General features: G+C 47.0%; 1 protein-coding gene across 11 annotated transcripts in view; it reads left to right on the forward strand.

Moving 5' to 3' along the window:
- Positions 1-20,416, forward strand: part of EP400 (E1A binding protein p400) — a 108,564-nt gene that overhangs the window by 36,981 nt on the left and 51,167 nt on the right. For 6 of the 11 annotated variants that reach the window (XR_010658861.1, XM_065904543.1, XM_065904544.1 and 3 more), the window contains 13 exons: positions 773-860; positions 2,232-2,339; positions 2,847-3,232; positions 5,225-5,521; positions 6,001-6,186; positions 7,309-7,449; positions 8,560-8,638; positions 9,319-9,368; positions 9,778-9,835; positions 10,668-10,757; positions 15,268-15,375; positions 16,307-16,497; positions 16,745-16,922. Coding sequence is in view for 10 of the 11 variants with exons in the window: in XM_065904543.1 (XP_065760615.1) it covers positions 773-860; positions 2,232-2,339; positions 2,847-3,232; positions 5,225-5,521; positions 6,001-6,186; positions 7,309-7,449; positions 8,560-8,638; positions 9,319-9,368; positions 9,778-9,835; positions 10,668-10,757; positions 15,268-15,375; positions 16,307-16,497; positions 16,745-16,922 (1,960 nt within the window). In the remaining variant the exon portion in view is untranslated. Of the gene's footprint in view, positions 1-769; positions 861-2,231; positions 2,340-2,846; positions 3,233-5,224; positions 5,522-6,000; positions 6,187-7,308; positions 7,450-8,559; positions 8,639-9,318; positions 9,369-9,777; positions 9,836-10,667; positions 10,758-15,267; positions 15,376-16,306; positions 16,498-16,744; positions 16,923-20,416 lie in introns of all 11 variants that reach the window. The other 5 variants (XM_065904545.1, XM_065904553.1, XM_065904546.1 and 2 more) reach the window with 3 other exon arrangements.

Here is a 20,416-nt window from a genome sequence, read left to right on the forward strand (position 1 = left end):
TGCATGGCTGGTCCTGGTGGTGTAGTATCCATTCCTAGGTGGCAAGGATCAACAACTGCTCTCACAGGCAGTTAACTTTGTTCAGACATCTAGAACTTGCATTTAAAATGTCTTGATAAGTAGAGTGGATATAGTTGAATTATTTAAAAATAATTAGCAACTGCTAATCTCATTTTTAGCATTCAGTATGTCTGCAAGGTGGTGCAGAGATGTCAGAGGTGTAGGGCGCCCAGACTCAGCTAGTTTCTGTCTTTGCTGGTAGCTTTTCATTTGAACATTTTAAATAACCTATATATATTTCACACAGCTATATATCAAGTAGGGTGCTAATTGCAGTACCATTTTGAAGTTAGATTGTTATTAATTGGAGTTTTAGTGCCATTTCCCAGTAGGAAGACAGTTTCAACCTTTCTTTTTATCATTCAGCTTTGTGATTTTGGCGGGCTGTGTGACGACAGGTAGTGTAATGATTAGGGAGGCGAAGCTGTGGTCCTGGACGAGACTAAGACTTCCCGCATTAGCTTCTGCTGTCATTCTGTGTGCATTTGAATTGGTCTGAAATTCCATTTAAAACCAGAATGCAAGTCCTTTTTTATTCTCCAGAGGTAAGTTAGAACTTAAATTATTTTTTACAATATATTGGGTAGATAACATTTCTCAAAAATGAATGAAGTCAGTGTTTGGGATAATTATGACAGTTTTAGTTTACATTCATTCTTGCGATGCACTTAAATTATGAAAATCTCAGTTTTTCTTTTTCTTTCCCCAGCAGCAGGCCCTTGCAGGGACCCTGGTGGCAGGAGGCGGAAGTGCGATCGAAACGGATCCCTTTAAGAGACAGCAGGCGGGACCCCCGGCAGGTATGTCACGGAGCACAGGATCAGGGGCCTACAGAGCCAGTTGGCTTCTTAGTTTGGGAGTTCCAGTTTAGTGGCCACCTGTTTCTGAAGCGTGGTCCTTAAAGAATTTAGTTCTGGTTCGTTTCTACTTCGAAAGTTAATTTTTCTTTGGGTAGTAATCAACTAAAAAAAAATTCCTGTGCGTGTTTATGTGTACTAAAGTTAGAAGTTTGTTAGGTGAATAGGTATATTCCAGTTTCATTTTCTGTGTGCATTTATAGGCTCATGTCCTCAAGTGTAAAGCCATCTGCCTTTTCAAATTGTCATTAATTTTTTCAAACTGGATTTTTTTCTCCAACTTAGAAACTTAATACACATTTTGTGTAAAAGATTCAAATAGTTAAGCGGGGTGTAATTTGAGCTCACCTCTGGTTTGGTATTCCTTCTCTGTTCCCTAGCCACAGAGCTGGCTGCATTTGTTCATTTTCCCAGACAAGCATTGCTTCAGGTGTGTCATTCTGAAAAAATTCAAATGCGATCCTATATGCACTGTTACGCCTTTAATATTAAACGACTAGATCATATTTCCCAGTCATGGACCTCATTCTTTTTGATGGCTGCAAAGTATTGCACTTGGTGCATGGATGTTTCATTTATTCATTAAAGAATAATGTCATTTGTTAGTGTTATCTTTTTTCTGTTATAATCAAAATAGGATTGAACGTTTAGGTTCACATTTTTTTCCTACATGTCTGTGCATGTTTGTAAAAGCAGTACTCCAAGAATGAGACTGCTGATCAGACTGTGTGCATAGGTAAGGGTTAGTGATGCTAAGTTGCCCTCCAAAAGGATAGGGCCAGTTTTTGCCCTCATTAGCAGTTTCTGGTTCTCTTAAATTTTGGCCATGTTATTAAATATGACCAATCTTTTAATCTTTGTCAGTCTTATGGGTGAAAAATGAAATGTTTGTTTTGATATGGATTTCTTTCATTTCAGTAAGGTTGTAGTATCTCTTCACATTTTTAACCATTTGTGAATGTGTCCCTCCGCTAGCTGTTTGTGTTCTTTGCCTGTTTTGTCTGTCTGGTTGTTGAGCCTTTTTCATATTAATTTGTAAGAGCTTTCTGAATGTTGCCCATCATGTATGTTGCAGATATTGTCTCTTAGGTTGACGCTTATCCTTTGCCTTTTTATGATGCTTTTCTTTATATTTACAAGTTTTTAACAGAAAGAAATTGTATTTATCAACCTTTTATGGCTTCTGCATTTTGGTTCATGCATAGAAAGGCCTCTCTGTTCAAAGATGATAAAAACACTTACACATGTTTTTTCTACTACTTTTGTGGTTTTATTTTTTACATCAAACTGCACCTTTTCTGAAAATTATTCTAGAGCAGTCTAAGAGACCTCGACTTGAAGTGGGTCACCAAGGGGTAGTTTTCCAGCACCCAGGGGTGAATACAGGAGTTCCTCTCCAGCAGTTAATGCCGACAGTTCAAGGTAAGACCCAGCGCCAGAACTAGTTCTCCTAGTTCAGAAAAAGGGAGTGCAGAGATGGCTTAGGGAACTAGCACCAGGCTGAACGTGTGCAGTCCAGGTAGCATATCCAGGTGGTTTTTGCCACTGGGACGTTCCTCTGAGTCCCACTTAACACAGCATGAAGAAACCACTGGAGACCAGCTCTTGTCACCTTAGCGGAGCCGCACGCCCCACTGTCCTCAGCTTCTCTCCGGTTTTCCCTCCTGTGTATTTTCTGACTTGCTGCTGTGGTAGGGACCCTGCGGTTAGTCCATGCCTGCTCTGCTTGGTGCTAACTCGCAAAGGCCGAGCGCCTTTCTTTCCTTGTTTGTGTGCTCATTTATCACGTTAGACCTAATACACACAGGTTTCCCGCCAGTTAAATTTCCCCTTTGTGTGTGTGGTGCTGTCAGCGCAGGGTCTGTGACAGCGCTGGGAGGTGGAATCGAGCCCCGGAGTCAGGGCTGCTGGGCCTGCCCTTTCTTGCAGGAGGAATGCCTCCCGCCCCGCAGGCCGCTCAGCTCGCCGGCCAGAAGCAGAGCCAGCAGCAGTACGACCCCTCCACCGGGCCCCCGGTGCAGAACGCCGCCAGCCTGCACACGCCTCCGCCGCAGCTGCCCACCAGGCTGCCCCCGGCCGGCCTCCCTGCTGCGCCCCTGCCACCCGCGCTGCAGTTCCCCCCGCAGCCGCAGATGGCGGAACCCCAGACCCAGCTCCCAGTCCCTGTGAAGACGCAGCCGCCCAACGCTCCGGTCCCCGCACCCCCACCCGGCCAACTCCCCACAGCTCCCCCGCAGCCCACGCCACCCACCCTCCACATCCCGATGCCTGGGAAGGCGCAGATGCAGGCCCCTCCACTCCCGGCCCAGCCACAGGTACTGCGGGCCCTTGCTGTTCCCCAGGTTAGAGGGGGAAGAAAAGACAGGTGGTTTGTTGGATGGGACAGTGCGTGGCTGGATAACTCACTCTCTCTTAGCAGCTCGCTCTCCACTGTGGAGCAGTTAATTCACTAGTTGCAACATCATTTTATTTGGTTCTGCAGTCCTAGTTATTGTTATTGAAATGTCAGAAAATGACAGAGTTCCTACTGCTGCTCCTAGTACCGAGAGCTGAGTATAGGGCACCTATACTTGTCCCACCTGATTTGCCGGGTCACAATGTGTCGCTGCAGCTCCTGACCATCCACCAGGCTCTGTTCCCAGGTGCCTCCCCACGGATGCTGGTTCCACAGGTGTGGGCACGGCATAGATTTCCAGCCTTGATACACGTTTCCTCCACTAGTTCACTTCACCCAGACGCCTTTTGTGAAATGTGTCCAGTGAATCATGTGGGGTCCCTGACGAGCAGTGAGGCCAAAAAGTGTGGGCCTGGGGCCCCAGAAGGGGCAGGAGGGAGTGTTTTCAGAGGCTTATCTTAGCTGCCTGTGGTCAGCTGCATAGGAAAACCACCCCGCCCCTGACCGGTTAATAAGGAGACTTCCTCGCTGGGTTTGGAGCTTCAATTCTGGTGATTGGAGAAGCTTGCTCTCCCATGTGGTGATACTGCCTCTCCCTCATTGCCTGCAGGTGCGGGGTGCGGCATCACCTGCTTCCCTCCACCTGGCACCTGCTGTGGTAGAGTCTTGATTATTGCCCCCATTAGCCATGAGAAGATTGAAGCCAGAGAGGCCGGATAATTTGGCCAGGGCAGCCAGCCAGCCCTGCAGGGGCTGTGACTGGCTCCTGGCATTGGCTATGGAGCCTTCTGTGTGCCTTGAGAAGGAGCCCCCCTTCTTCCACCAGGGTGGCTGAGCCTCTCCCCAGGCAGGCTGGAGGTTTTCGTGGAGATGAGTCTGTTTTGGACATGGTTGTTGATCCTGGTACCAACTTCATGCAGCACTGATGTTTTTCTTGGGTTTGTTTCCTGCCCTGGTTGACCACATGTGCTGTGGGATGTGATTTTAGAGTAGTTCCTTACAGAAGCTGTGCAGTTCTGTTCCTTCCAGGTTGGGAGGGGCTCACAGATGTCTCCTGTGAAGGGCCACAGAGAGGAAGCATAGCGGTATTCCAGGCTTTGTGGGCCGTGTGGTTTCTCTTGGGCCACTCAGCTCTGCCCTGGAAGGTGAGAGCAGCCCTGGGGCCCACAGATGTGTGGCCGTAGCCAGTAGAACTTTACAAAAGTCTGTGGCTGGCCAAGGCGTACCGACCACTGAGGTGGAGGACGTTTCCTTAGATGTGCAGAGAGAAGCTGCAGTTTGTGAGAGGCCCGTCCTTGGTGTGGCGCCTTCCCCACGCTGCAGGTCATAAACATGCTGTGTCTGTGCCTCTCTGTCCCTGGCCCTCTTAGTGAGGGCAGGAACTTGCCTTCCCTGCTCTCTGCACCCCCGCTTCCTCCCGACAGAGTTCCTGTGTGAATTTAACTTCACCTTCAGTCCAGGGAGGGGGCGAGTTCTCAGCTTTACAAGCCTGGCTCTCAGGCCAGGGCTGAGGAGGGCCCCTAACCTTACAGCTTGCCTACCACAGGAGGGTCACACAGAATTTGTATTTGCCCTTCAGAATTTGGTATTTTTCAATTAAGGAGAACTATATACAATTAAAAATTCCAAAAAATTATTTGGAAAAAGCAGTAAAAGCTGGAAAAATAAAAAAAAACAAAAACAGCTTACATAAGACATTTTGTGAAAGCACCGTTTACAGTGAGCCCTTAATGTGGTTTTGTGGACAAACAGGTCTTCTTTTCTGTGGATGTGGTTTAGTTTGCCTGTTACTGTGGTCTGTGGATGGGCTTCATGATTGGTTTGTGTGGCTTTGGAGAGGTGGCATTGGTGTGTGCCTCTCTGCTGCCCTGTGGGTTCTGGGTGCAGTACTGAGCCCTGTTTCCCCTGCTAGACCGTGGCACCGACCAGACCACCCGTGGACCCCACCCAGTCCTGCCTGCGGCCTCCGCCCTCCACCTCCACTACCTCGACTGTTGCCCCCGCTAGTGGCTCAGGCCTGGGACCTTCACCTGCACGCGCCTCCCCGGTGAATAGACCCTCCTTGGGAGCCAACAAGTCACTGTCTCCAGTCACCTCCCGCTCCCCAGGGGCAGCCGTGTCGGCACCCCCAAAACCACAGAGCCCAGCTCAGAATGCCGTGCCGCCCCAGGACAGTTCTCAGGATAAGCTGGCAGAACAAATAGCCTTGGTAAGTTCCTGGGAAGATTGTAGCATGGAGCCCAGCTGGTAGAATGCATTTGATTTTACTTTCTAACGGGGCAGTAGTTTAAAATGAAGCCTCTGATGGTCAGGATGACTGACTGAGGTATGTGATCAGGAGAAACCAAGATAACAACTGCACAGCGGGCCCTGTCCTGCTGCAGGTAGACTGGTGTGGAGAAGGTCTTTTCTGTGCTGGTGTCTACAGCTTGGGTTAGGGAGTGGGCAAGATGAGAGGTGCTGACTGAGAGCTCAGAGCCGGCTGGAGGCTGCCCAGGCCAGTGCAGGTTGCGGCCTGCACTTAGTTGGTGCTTATTGTTTGTTGGCTGACTAAGCAGTTATGTGTAAGTGCTCTGCCACGAGTATTGGTCTGGGCGCTCTGCCCCATGTGTGTGGGATGGGCAGGATTGTAGCTTCAGTGTGAATTAGTGGCATGCACCTGAACTGTGTGCTGGATGCTCCTTGCAGGAAAACCAGATCCATCAGCGCATAGCAGATTTAAGGAAGGAAGGCCTGTGGTCCCTCCGACGGCTGCCCAAACTTCAGGAGGCCCCACGGCCCAAATCACACTGGGACTACCTGCTGGAGGAGATGCAGTGGATGGCCACGGACTTCGCCCAGGAGAGGAGGTGGAAGGTGGCCGCTGCTAAGAAGGTAGGTTTGGGACACAGGCAATCACAGTTCTCAGGCAGCCTTGGGAGGTGTTACGGATGGAGCGTGCTGTACATGGCAGGTCTCCCAGCCCCAGTCTCTAAAGGGTTTCTTGACTCACGATGTGGATGAAGAATATCCTGTTGTCTAGAGAGTACCTGCTCTGTCATTCCTTTCTGAGGATTGTCCTCAGGGCTCCAGCATGGACTGCTGGGAACAGACCCAGCTCCTTTGCTGCAGTTCTGTCCTGGCATTTAGTTTCTTTTCTGGCCAGTTTCACCTGACAGTTGGCATGAGGGTGCCTTCAGCCCCCCAGATCCAGGCTTAAGAGTAGGAAGGGGAAGAGGCCAGCTGCCTGGAGGGCAGCTCAGGCACTCGTGCCCAGCCTTAAGGCTGCTGGCAGGCTACCTGCTCCATGCTGCCTAGTCTTCCCATCTAACTTCTCTCCATTTCTGCGTCAGAATTCATTTCCCTCTCTCTGTTCCCAAAGCAGGCACCCAGCCTGGGGGAGAACCTCTGGGAGGTGTTACTGCTGATGCTCACAGTGTGGAAGGTGGCAGATTTCTAGGGCTTTTAGGTCCCAGAGTGCAGAGCAGCTGTCCTTGTGTGCGTGTGTGTAGCTCCAAGCCAGGTGTTTCTCCCTCCACTGCTGTGTGTTTCTTCCTCTGGATTAGATTCATATTTCCTATACTTTCAGTACTGAGATTGGTCTTGTGTGCCAGACTGTCCACGTCCCTCCTCTGAATTCTGAATACCCTTGCTTTCCCCGCATAGTTTTGATAGAGTGAAGCTGAGTCCATGAAGATGACAGGAAGGTGTGAATCTAAAGGGTCTTAAATCAGGTTCTTTGGTATTTCAGAACATAGCAGTGTGATACTCCATTTTAGAGAAAAATATGTGTACTTGCTAAAATAACACTTGTAGCAAAGCCAAGCAGCACATTGGCAGTGGTTTTTGCTGGAGTCAGTGTTTCTCCTCTGTGCTATGCATGCAGGTGAGGGTGCATCTCTCTGTGAATTACATGCAGTTATGCACTGAGAAGATTTTAAGAAAATGTAGCATATCTTTTTTTCTGATGGCATGACACAGGGCACAACATACAATTCTTGAACTTTTACTTACTAGCTTGTCAGAACTGTAGCTCGTCATCATGAAGAGAAGAAGCTTCGGGAGGAAAGGGGGAAGAAAGAAGAACAGAACCGATTGAGGCGAATAGCTGCATCGACTGCTAGAGAAATAGAGTACTTTTGGTCAAATATTGAACAGGTAAGTTCTGACATTCTGATGGGGTCCTGGAATCATAGACTGTGTCAGAGTTGACAAGACAGCTTCTGAACCGTGCCTGACTCTGTGCTGGAGAATCCCCACAGGCAGAGCCCCAAGTGTCATTTAGAAAGTTGGGGTCCCTGCACAGCTGTGGCACCACTGGGCTGTCGGCTTGTTAAGAGACCTGGTTCTACCTGTTTCTCTTTGTGCATCAAAATCTCCATTGGCCATGATCTACGCGCTCTGTGATGTCTGTGAGCCTCCGTGAGGGGCCCTTTAGACAGACCTCTGTTGCAGGTCACTAAAGGGCTTCCCAGGTGGCATAATGGTAAAGACTCCACCTGCCAATGCAGGAGATGCAGGAGGCACGGGTTTGGGAAGATCTGGAGTAGGAAATGGCAACCCACTTCAGTATTCTTGCCCGGAAATTTCAGTGGCCAGAGGAGCCTGGCAGGCTACAGTCTAGGGGTCGCAAAGAGTCAGACATGACTGAACAACTGAGCACACACACGCATGTCAATAAAGACTGATTCCTATGTCCAGAATGACTCCTCTGTCTTCCTTTCCGTAACAGTGCTCATCTTACCGTCTGATAGAATTTGGGCAGGATGCAGCTGACACACCGTAATGAAAGAGAACCAAATTGAACATTTCTGTTTGAACAGCATGGGGGTGAGGCCACTGACTCCATGTGCAGTTGAAAATCTGTGTACAGCTCGTCATCTGCCCTGTGTCCGTGGGTTCGCGGCTGCTCGTTCAGCCAGCCGCCGAGTGTGCGGTTGTCACACTGAGCCGGCCACCGAGCGTGCGATTGTCACGTTTGGCCAGTCGCCGAGTGTGCGGTTGTCACGTTGAGCTGGCCACCGAGCGTGTGACTGTCATGTTCAGCCAGCTGCCGAGTGTGCGGTTGTGTAGGCTTTACCGCTGAAGGACCTCTGTGCACCAGTGACCTGCACAGCTCAAACCCATGTTGTTCAGGTGTCAGCTGCAGTCTGAAGTGAGGTTGGGCAGTTGAGCTTTTGGCCTACGAGTTTTAATGTTTTCAAATATAAAACTTTTATAATTTACATCCTTAATAGCATGCTTATTTATTTAACTCTTTGCGTTTAGGTTGTGGAAATAAAACTACAAGTAGAATTAGAAGAAAAAAGGAAAAAGGCTTTAAATTTACAGAAAGTTTCCCGGAAAGGTATGATTACTTTTTAAAAAGTCTTCCCTTTTGCGGGTTGTGTCTGCTTGGACTCTCTGCTCATTGTCTCCCTGTGACATTGTGGCCCCCTGTGGAGCCTGCCCAGGGAGACCTCCCTTCAGCAGCCTGGTCCTGGTATTTCACTTCTTTTGAGATTTGCTAGTATGAGTCCGTGCCCACAGGGAGATCAGCTTTGTCAGGCTCTCAGAACTGAGGACAGTGAGGCGAACTCCCCCGGCTTGGCCCGTCGGGATCCCCATCTCTCTAACTATCTCACTGCTCCCGTGTTGCTCCACAGTAGCTGCCTAGTCACTGGCCACCCAGGAGGTAGCCTTTGCTGGGGGAGGGGATAGTTTCTCTCTTTTATCGATGAGGAAACAGGTGAAGAGGTAGTCCTTGCTAAAAGGCATGGACCTGTAAGATCATACACATCTTGAAATAGAAACTTTGCCAGATGGGAGACTGGGTTTCTGCAGAAGCATCAGTGCTGAAAGCCGAGAGCGCATGTGGAGGGGGGGCAGGCACTGTGCCACTCTGTGTGCCTGGAGGGGAGGCGGGCCTCACCCTTGCTGTCCTCTCCGCTCGTGGAGGGGGCGCGGCAGAGGTGCCCTTGGTTGTGTGAGGAACGTCACCTCTTTCACAGCCCTAGTGAAAACGAATCATGTTACCTGTCTCTTTAGGAAAAGAGTTGAGACCTAAGGGACTTGATGTACTACCGGAAAACTTTCTGGTAAGTTCGGGACTGTCGTGTCACTGCATGAGAGGATGGAAGTGGTGTGAGTGAAATACAGTGTCTGACAAAGCAGAGTTACTTGTGTCTGGAGAAACTTGTAGACATGAGTAATGTTCTCTTTAATTATGAAATCAGTCTCCCCTGGGCATAAAGCGAGTTCTTCATAGCTTCAGGCTCACCTGGGTGTTACTTTGGTAGTTTGGGGAGACACAGCTGAACACAGCGGGCGTGGCTTTAGTCTCCCTCCGGCTCTGCCTCCTCTGCACCTTTCCTATGTCTGGTGTGGACACACCTGTCACGGCTGCTCCCAGCTCTTCTAGGTGCATATTGCATAGGCATTTCTGCTTTGGTTTCTCACTCTGTGTTTTCAGATCGCACGCTTAACGATTTTTGTTCTGCGTTTCAGGATTCGGGAATATCTGGAAGAAAAAGAAAAGCAAGCACTTCTTTAACCGATGATGAAGGTCTGTCCCCCTCCCGGTGCCCTTGGCTGTCGGCAGGGCTCTCTGACATTGCGGCTAGAAAGCTCGCTCAGTATCCCCAGGGTGTCGAGTATGGCCCTGCCTGGAAGAGTCAGTGGTTCAGAGGCTTGTGCTGTTGGGGGCCAGGTTCCTAGGTGGATGGTGGGGATTTTGCAGTGAAGAAGTGAGGAGCTGGATTGTGAAGGAGGGAGGGTGTCGGATGCTGTGTGTGTCTGTGTGTGCACGCGCACACATGCATGCTTTTTGTTTGTAGGGAGGAGAGGTGGTAGTATTGAGGAGTTAGTGGGAAGGAAGGCCTGCTGTCATGAGGGCTCAGTTCAGATGGGCGGTGGCCCGAGGGTGGGTGGAATTCTGCTGTGGGTGCTGGTGGCCTTTTCTCCACCAGGATTCGGGGGCAGGGGTGCAGGACAGGAGCTGAGCTCCGGGAGTTTTCAGCTGGAGCCTCCAAAATGGTGCTGGTGAATTCACAGTGACGCCATGTAAAGCGCTTGTGGGTTTTTCTGTAGTGCACTCTGCAGGTGGACAAGAAGTTCCACGTCATTTCCTATTTTGGCCTGAATCGGTCTATCATGTGATGAAAAACCGGGCTCTATTTCACACCCTGAAATGGAAGAGAAAGTGTAAAGCATGGTCCCTGGTTTTTTGCTCACTTAATATACTATCATTTCCGGATTCAGCCTGAGAAATTAGCACTTAGTTTTAACTTCTGTAATAGCTGTGTGAAACAGTTCTGGAGCCTTGTAGTGTTTCATGAATAGCTGAAGAGAAGTTGACATGGAGTCTCTCTCTATGACATTTGGTGATGACGTTTCAGTGGAAGATGAGGAAGAGACGATTGAGGAGGAAGAAGCGAATGAAGGGATCGTGGATCACCAAACAGAGCTGTCTAATCTAGCCAAAGAAGGTAGGCTCTGAGCAGCTTACTGAAAGTGCTCTGTTGAGCATTTGAGACATTATAAATGTTTAAGAGTAAGGTGTAAAAGCCCAAATATATTGCGTTTATTGTAGCCAACTACACTGCCCAGGGTTGGATAGAGTGTGGGGTAACCTTTTCCCAGAGGTGACTGCCAGCCTGAAACTTGCCTTTAGCATTTCTTTGGCTCAGTCTGTCCCCTTCCAGGCATGTAAATCCTGAACTATGGACAGCTTTGCTTGTATGTTGAAACTTTGAATACACAGAACCACTCTGGAGGCTCATCCACTTGCTTTTCTCAGTTCTGTTCCCTGGTCGTGTGTTGCTATAAATTCATTAATTCTCACTGCTGAAGTGTAGTGTGTATGTCCATGTCACGGGTTGTCAGTTGTACTGTTGGTGGGGGTGTTGGTGGTTCCCCTGCATTGTCTTGATAGACGGTGCTGTGTGCATCACTCCAGTGTTTCCTGTGCGCACGTGCGGGAGCGTCTGCTTGGAGCAGAGGGGTCTGAGGTGGTGTCCTGTCATGGTTGGAGTGGTTGTCCCAGGCCCCACACCTCAGGAGCGCCTGTTCTTGTCAGCCTGTGGTGGGGGAGCATTGCCCACAAGGTGCAGTGTCTTCTTACCACTGTCTCTACCTGCTTGGTTTTGCATGTTCTTTCCTGTACTGACGGTGGGTGTTCTTCACATGTTCTGGACACATTTCCTTGTCAGTGACATTTGTCGTGGTGACCTTTTTCCAGTTGGTTTGGGGTGGATCTTCATTCTTTTTACGATGCCTTTTGAGAAATGAATGTTCTTAATCTTAGTGCAGCTGAGTTTGTCAGTGTTGATTAAAAAAACTTTTTTTAATCTCAAGATCAAAAGGATCTTTCCATGTTGTCTAAAATTCTTTTGCTCTCATACTAATGTCTTTTCATTCACCACAAATTGGTTCTGTCTCTAGTGTGAAATAAGAGTGCAGTTTCTCCCCCCACCCAAATAGATTACAGATTGTACCAGTGCCTCTTGAAATGGCCATCCTTCCTCAGTGATGCCCAGCGTCAACTCAGATATTAGGTTTTCTGATACGCACAGCTCTTTCTGGGACCTTTATTGTTTTGTCGGTCGGTTTGTACCAATACTACACTCTGTTAATTGTTCCAGCTTTATATTTTTTTTTTATATAATACTTCTATTTTTAAAAATTATTTTTTACTATTTTTGTTTGCACTGTGTCTTCATCACCGTGCAGACTTCCTCGAGTTGCAGCGAGCAGGGACTGCTCTTTGTGGTTGTGTAGGCTTCTCATTGCAGTGGCTACTTTTGTTGCGGAGCAGGGCTCTAGTGCTCAGGTTCAGTAGTTGTGGCCCAGGGGCTTAGTTGCTCTGCAGCATGTGGAATCTTCCCCACCCAGGGGTGGAACCCATGCCCCCTGCCTTGACAGGCGGATTCTTATTCACTGTGCCACCAGGGAAGCCCTATAATAATTCTTGAGGTTTAGCTAGATCAGGCCTTCTGCCTCATTCTTCTTTGAGGAGAGCCTTGACTATTTTGGGCTTATTTCAGATATGATTCAGAATCAGCTTATCAAGTTTCAGAGAACCGATTGGGGATTTTGATGTAAATGTAGTTGAGTTAGTGGGTGTTTGGTGAGAACCATGTCTCTATGAAGAGCTTTTTAAAACTGTGATCAAATAGTCTCTCCATTTACGTAGGTCTCTTTAAATAGCTTCCACTAATGTTTTCTGGTTGTATATCCTTGTTAGATTTAGTTCTAGGTACATTATATTTTTAAAAGTTGTAACAAATGGCCTGTTTTTAAGATTACATTTTAATTTTTTGCCGGTGTATAGAAATGAAGTTGATTTTTATTTGTTGATCTTAAATCCAGCAACACTGCTGAATTCTCATGTTGCTTGAATGTCTACAACCTCTTCATCCCTAAAGAATAACATTTTTTCTGTATAATTTTGATCCTTTTATTACCATTTTTGCAGTAAAGTGTAGCAACAAAAGTGCTGATGGTGGACACCTTTGACTTGTTGTTTTTTGTTTTTGGCTGTACCGCACAACTTGTGGGATCTTGGTTTCCTGACTGGAGGTTGAACCCTGGCCCTCAGCAATGAAAGCGTAGAGTCCTGACCACTGGGCCACCAGGGAATTCCCTAGCCTTTGACTTGACTTGTTCTTGACTTGAGAGGGGCATCTTCACCTGGAAAGACAGTAGCTTGTGGTGGCTGGTCATGACTGGTTCACATTCAGTGTTCAGTTTCACCTCTTAATCTTTGAGCTTCACCTTGTCTTACGTTCCTGTTGTAGGCCTTTCTCCTTCATTCTCATTATTGTGTGCATCCTTGACTTGGTAGAGTTTGTTAACTTGAAACTTTAGCTCCTCCACCACGTCCTGTAGTGCAGGAATTGGGAGCAGCCCAGCTGGGTGCTTCTGGCTTGGGTCTTGCAGAGATGCGGCCATCAGCAGGCCCAGCTTCCGGTCCATGCCCCGCCCCTCCGGCCCCCCACAACTAGCTGGCTGGCTATTGGCAGGTGAGCCCCAGCCCCTTCACACAGGGGACTTCTTCACATAGGGACTTCTCTGGGGGTTTGTTCCAGCATCCCCAGAACAGGGCGGCATAGTGGCTGGTCTCCCCAGAGGAGGTGGTCCATGAGCATCTGCTTCTCCTACAGCGGAGCCTTGTAAGCTACTCACTGTCATTTCAAGCTGTCTGGTGGTCACCCTGGTTAGCCCTGACCACCGGGGGAAGCTGACCAGCCTGTGAGCGCCATGAATGATGTCACTGGGGGTGCATCTTCATCCTTCCACAGCGTGCCTCTTCCTGGCTGGGTCTCTTCTCATGCCTTTCACGAAACTTTCAGCACTTTGTGTAGATGTGAATTTTTTGAAACTTTAATTCTAAGTATTTAAAATACTTTCTATCTAAAGAAGTATAGAAATACTTTCTGAGTAGTATCTTTTTCTTCCATTATATCTGCAAGCTAGTTTTTATATGTGAAAGCTGTTGATTCCATGAATTAAGTTTGTTTTAAGACACCTTACTAAATTATCTAATTGATGAAGTAGTTTTTCCGTTGTTTCTCCTGTTTTTTGTTCCTACTTTGATAGCCACTATATGATGTATATGCACATTTCCCTGTATTTTGTTATGCAAACATTCAGAGAAGTAAAGAACCTTATTATGAACACCCATGTACCTACCACCTCTCTTCCACAATTTCCTCTGCTTGGCTTTATCACGTATCTACCTGTCAGCCTCTTGTGATGAATAGTTTAAATTGTGAGCAAGTCTAGTCACTGGAATATTAGTCTTAAACAGGTAGTGCCTTTCCTACTGCTCTTTTAGGGTATTTCTCTGTGGCATTTCTTATTTTGACCACCAGTTTTATTGACATACAGTAAATATGCAGAAAAGCTTATGTGTCACAGACACCTAGCTCACAGTTCACGTAACACCATGTGGAACTGTGTTTGAACATGAACCTGAAGTCCCAGTTTCCAGTTAATTCCCCAGACAGACCCATGGAAGTGGGAAATAATGACATTAGAGGGCATGACATTTAAAGCCCTTCAACTTTTCATACTGGTTACCAGAAAAATAAGTCTGTTTATACCACCACCTGCAGTGTTGAGAGTATCTGACTCAGTGTATTGGTCCGGCATTACAGTTTTTAAGATGGTTGCTGGTGTGATGGAGGAACGATTGTGCACTGGTTTCTGGAGAGGTTCAGTTAAATACTTCATGAGCCCTTTATAGTATCTTTTGAGTGTGAAAGCTCCATATCCCTTTCCCACTGTAACTGGGGCTTTAGTTTGCTGTGTTATTTGACCAATTAGGGTGAGCTCTTTATACAGAGAGGCTAATAATCTTTAATCATCCTTTTTGAACATTTTTACTCGACTTTTATTTGATGTTTTGTATTTTTATGTGTCATCTCCACCAATTATTTCCATTAGTAATATTTTTATATTTTCACTTATTAATCTATAGATTTTATGTACGTTTATTAAGTTGTATTTGGATTATTTTAGGAGTATTCTTTTATGAATAAAAGTTGAGTTTCTCTTTTCAAAGATCCTTACTTTATAAAGAAAATGTCTTATACTTTGTATTAGTAATGGGCAATCATTATTAGCTTTTTTAAAATTCAATGTGCTTTTAGAAAATACACACTTTTCCCAAGGAATTATTTTAAAGTCAGGGAAAGGAATATACAGTTGAGCCTTGAGCAACACAGGTATGAATTGCGTGGGTCCCCCTACACGTAGAATTTTTTTTTTTCCAGTAGTAAAGACTACAATGTCTGCGATCCATGGTCGTTGTGAAGAAACCTCTTACAAGGAGGGCTGGGGGTCGTACTCGTATTTTCCTCTGCAGAGTCAGCACCCCAACCCCTGAGTTGTTCAAGGCCAACTGTGTGTAAAAGGGCCCTTCTCCCAAAGGGCCTTTCTTCCCAACTGACACGGTTTGTGTAAAATAATCTTTCTTCTTGCAATCCTTTCCAGCTGAATTACCCTTGATCGATTTGATGAAGTTGTATGAAGGTGCCTTTCTGCCAAATTTCCAGTGGCCCCAACCTAAGCCTGACAGTGAGGAGACAAGTGAAGAAGAAGGTCTGTCTTGACATCTTTGAAAACAAAAGCCAAAATACCAAACAGAGGAAGGGCACTTAAAATAGAGTTTAAGAATTACCTTTACCTTTTTCAGTCTGATGAAAGAAAAAGTTGAAAATATATTTAATATAAAGTTTACGTTAATAGTATTATTAAGTTCTGTGCTTTTTATTTTTATTGGTCAACTTGGCATAGTTTTCAGAACATTTGATCAAGTTGTGAACAGTGTAGAAACAACCTTCTCCAGATTGTATGTCACCTCGATTTTATCATGTTTATTCAGGCTGCGCTATGCTTGTTTAATTTAGCACACCCATTTTAAGGTCTTTACTTGACTTTTATTGAATGTTCCAAGCAGATTCACAGACTATGCCCCATAGAGTCTACTACTTGTTTTCACCCCACCTGTTCTGGTTGGTAGACATGGCTGCCTGTTGGGGGGGGGTGGGCGAGAGAGGGGCCCAGAGGAATTCTGTGGGGATACAAGGGCCTTCCGGACCCCTTGCTGCAGCCGGACTCAAGGAGGGGCTGCTGGCCCCCTTGCCCAGACTCAGATGCTTCTAATCCTTCCTTTCTTGATGGCAGAGGTGCGGTCTCTGAGTCTGTGAGTGGTACTAGCTCTAATGCTATGCAGATGTTTTCCAGTTTCACCCAGTGGCCTTCCAGAGTGCTCCTTCAGACTCTATAAGACTTTGTACCTGTTTATCTGGAGAGCATTGTTAGCTGTATAAAGGTGGATTAAAAACAAACTTGCTGCTTCGTTCTGTATTTGAAGTATTTGGGTTCTGTCGACTCCTTTTTTCTCTTCTCTTTTTTCTTCTTTTCCTTCTTTCATGCTTTTTTTATTTCTTTTTCTTTTCATGCTAAGTGGGCTCGTAATATTATCACAGCATCTCTGACCCCACAAATCTCGTTTTCCCATTGATCACAGACATGGAAGACTGCCCAGGGGACCGGGAGAGTCGGAAGGATGTGGTTCTCATTGACTCGCTCTTCATCATGGACCAGTTTAAAGTTGCAGAGAGAGTGATTGTCGGGAAACCTCATACCAGGGACATTGCGGAAGTGACCGCTGTGGCTGAAGCCATCCTGCCCAAGGGCAGCGCTCGGATCAGCACTGCGGTGAGGCTGCGCCCTTCGTGAGGGATGGTATCCCTGTGAGGGGAAGGTTCCTCCTTCTAAACCAGCTCTTCCTCCCAGTGGCAAAAGTTGTCGGGAAGAGCAATCACTGATCTTTCCTTTTCTGTTATCTGTGAATCACCTTTGTGGCCTTCCAGTAGGCTTATCCTGTGACTGCTCTGACTTCACTTTGGAGGAAGAATCGTAATGGTTCTCCTGAGATGTGTGTGTTGGCCCGTCTGCCCCACAGGTGAAGCTGAATGCCCCGGCCCTGCTGTACGGCGCCCTCAGGGATTACCAGAAGATCGGCCTGGACTGGCTGGCCAAACTCTACCGCAAGAACCTCAATGGCATATTGGCAGATGAAGCTGGGCTTGGGAAAACAGTGCAGATCATTGCCTTTTTTGCTCACCTAGCCTGTAATGAAGGTAAGAGACTGTTGTTGTTTAAATAGTTTGTATTTGCTGAGACTGAAGCATGGGTGGTACGCCTAGCTTGAGGGTGGGGTGGGGAGGCCTTTTTTCTCAGTTCCTTTTTCTCTGTTCCACACTCTGATCCAGGGCTTGAGAGAATAGGGCTTAGAAGCACTCATCTCTGGAGCCAACAAAACTTGCATTCACAATGGATACTACATCAAGTAACTCACGAGTTCTCTAAGTCTAATGTAATACAGGATCCAGCCGGCTGTGACTGAGGCTTTGTGACTTCAGGGTTCTGCTGCCCGCCAGTGTGGATGGCAGAGCAGGCAGCAGGGCCTCTGTGCTACTTCTCGTTGGCATGAGTCCTTTTGGCTGGGTGCTCACTGCAGTCTGCCCCTGGACTGGTTGGGGAGCGGTCCTCTTGGTAATTTCAGTAGCACTGCCCTCCTGTCTCTCTGCTGGATCCTGCCACCCACAGGGCTTCCTTCCCAGAAGAGTTTCATGCGAGTAGCCTGGAGCCCTGTGAGGGCTCGGCATCTCCACAGCAACAGAAGGTCGGGGTGTCCTCTGCCCCCATAGGAGGCTGTGCCCTCTACCCTAAATGTCCGCTTCCTCAGCCCTTGCCTCTTTGAACTCACGTGGAAGTTCAACTTGGCACTGTTCACCACCCTTCGTGCCCGCGGGGCTGCAAATGAGTCTGTGCCCATGTCTTTAACCAGGACGGGGGCTTGTGGGCTTCTCCCAAAGGAAGGGTCCGCTGGCAACTGGGGTGGAGTGATGGAGGGCAACAGAAGCTCATGCATGTTCCAGCACTTAGTCAACGCCCAGGGACCCTTCTTCTCTGTGTCAGCGCTTTAGAAGCAGGGCGGGACCACTCGAGCTGGTAGAGTTGACATCCTGAGTTGCTGGGTGGAGGTTTCTTCAGCCCAGGAGTGGTTTCTTCCTCTGTGGCCCCTCTGGATTCTGACACAGTTACCTTAGCTTCCTCAGTGAATAACTCTGCCTTGCCTTTAGTTTTGAAAGCTTACGTTTAATACAAGTGCATCAACTTCGGGACCTTTTTTTCTTGTGTTAATATGTTTGTTTTTGACCCAATACCATGAAGTGTTCAGTGTAGTACTTTAAAATCGGTTTTAATTATCTCAAGATAGAAAAGCTACCGTGTCTCTTGTCTAGTTTAGTTGAAAAAAATGTTTCTTATTATATTCATAATAGCGTGAAATTATACACTTCCAACATACACTTCCAAAAATAGGGGATTTTATTTCATTAATTGAACAAACAAGTGACTCAGTTATTCATTCTATAGGTGCTTACCTAGTATCTACCCCATTCCAGGTGTGTTGTAGTCGCAGGGGGTGCAGCTGTGACCAGAACAAAGCGCCCGCCCCCCTCAGGAGGCCCGCAGCAGGCCCAGTGACTAAGGATGCAGCATATTGGCATTGTGTACTGTGTGCCTTGCAAGGCCTTTGAGCAAAGGCTTGAGAATGCCATGGCCTCCTGAGCGCGGGGCTTGGGGAGGGGGCTGGTGGGTGCAGAGGTTGAAGGAGTTGCTGGTGTGTCCACGGGCAGTATTGAGGCTGGTGTGGGGACTGGAGGGTGCAGAGCCAGGAAGGCCCGTCTGCTGGCCCGGTGGGGGCCTTGGTCTCCCTCCTTAGAGGTTTGTGTCAGTGCTATGTTGGAGGAGTCCCTCGGGCACCTTGGTGCTGGGAACAGACTGGAGGGCCAGCTACTGGGAAGCTTGACGAGCTGGAGGAGAGGCAGGTGCTTGGCGGTTCTAGCGGGATCTGCAGGGCGGGTGAGTGAGCCTCTGCCGCCTGCCCCGCTTCTGCACGGGCAGACCAAGGATGGCTCACCTTGGGTGTGGCTCCCCCGTCTGCCCTCACCCCACTGAGTGACCGTAAAACTGTGTGCCACTTCCTCAAGAACAGTGGGAGTTCCAGGAGAGTTTGAGGGGTTCTGATACGTTCACACAATTAAATTTCTCATAAACTCACCGCTTTCTTTTCTTTTTAAAGAAAACAGCAGGCTGCAGCTGTCCACACGCACCTGCTTCCATCCCCAGTGGTGACCACTCTGGGCAGTCTGGGGTGTGTCCTGCCCCGCTTCACCCAAGTGTCAACAGACATGTTCATAAACACAGTTGTGGACACTCTGCTCCTCTCCAGAAGTGGAACAATATGCCAAATGCTAGTGGAAAAAAAATCTTGTTTTTCACTGGGAGGAAAGAGTCAGTGGGGTTGGTTTGCATTTCTATACTCGTGAAGTCCTGCCTTTCAGAGTTTATTGTCTGCTTGTGTTTTTTCCTTCGTGAAATTTCTCTCTCTCTTTTTCTTTCTTGACTGCCACACAGCTTATGGGATCTTAGTTTTCTGACCAGGGATTGAACCTGGGTCCTCAGCACTGAAAGTGTGGAGTCTTAGCCACTGTCCTGCCAGGGAATTCCCGTCCTTTCTGAAATTTTAGTTCACTTCCTTGTTCATTTTCCTCTTGGCTGGTTTTTTTCCTTCATTTGATTGAAGTATGTTTGATTGACATTATTGTGTTAGTTTCAGGTGTACAGCAGAGTGATTCAGTGTTATATGTATGTGAATATTTTTTTCAGGTTACATGTATTTTTATATATACTTTTTAGATTCCAAATATAAGTTATAACATAATGTTTGTTTCTCTCTGACTTACTTGACTCAGTTTGATAATATCTAGGTCCATCCTTGTTGCTGCAGATGGCATTATATCATTCTTTTTTTATGGCTGAGTAGTATTCCATTGTGTGTGTGTCCACACACACACATACCACATCATCTCTGTCATTCATTTGTTGACAGACATTCACATTTCTTCCTTGTCTTGACTGTTGAAACAGTGCTTCTGTGGACATTGGATGCAGTATCTTTTCTTTCTTTTTTTATTTAATATTTTTTATTTTTATTGGAGTACAGTTGCTTTACAGTGTTGTATTATTTTCTACTGTACAGGGAAGTGAATGTTTTATATATATACACACATATATCCTATCTTTTTTGGATTTCTTTCTCGTTTAGATCACCACAGAATATTGAGTAGATTTCCCTTTCCTGCAGTAGATTTTCATTAATTTCTATTTTATACATAGTATAAACCCAACCTCACAATTCATTCCTCCCCACCCCCTTCTCCCCTTGGTGTCCATATGTTTGTTCTCTGCGTTTGTGTCTTATTTCTGCTTTGCAAATAAATTCTGCTGTATCAGTATTCTAGATTCCACATTATACGATATTATAGGATATTTGTTTTTCTCTTCCTAGCTTCCTTCACTCTTTTCTAATTAGAGATTTCTCTGGATATATACCCAGGGGTGGCATTGCAAGATCTTGTGGTGTAGCTCTGTTTTTAGTCTTTTTAAGACCTCCAAGGCGCACCTGTTTTCCACAGCAGTTGCACCAATTTATATTCCCACCAACAATGTAGGAGGGTTCCCTTTTCTCCACACCTTCTCCAACTTTTATTGCTTGTAGACTTTT

This window comes from Muntiacus reevesi, chromosome 13 (assembly GCF_963930625.1).
Source record: "Muntiacus reevesi chromosome 13, mMunRee1.1, whole genome shotgun sequence".
Lineage (NCBI taxonomy): Eukaryota > Metazoa > Chordata > Mammalia > Artiodactyla > Cervidae > Muntiacus > Muntiacus reevesi.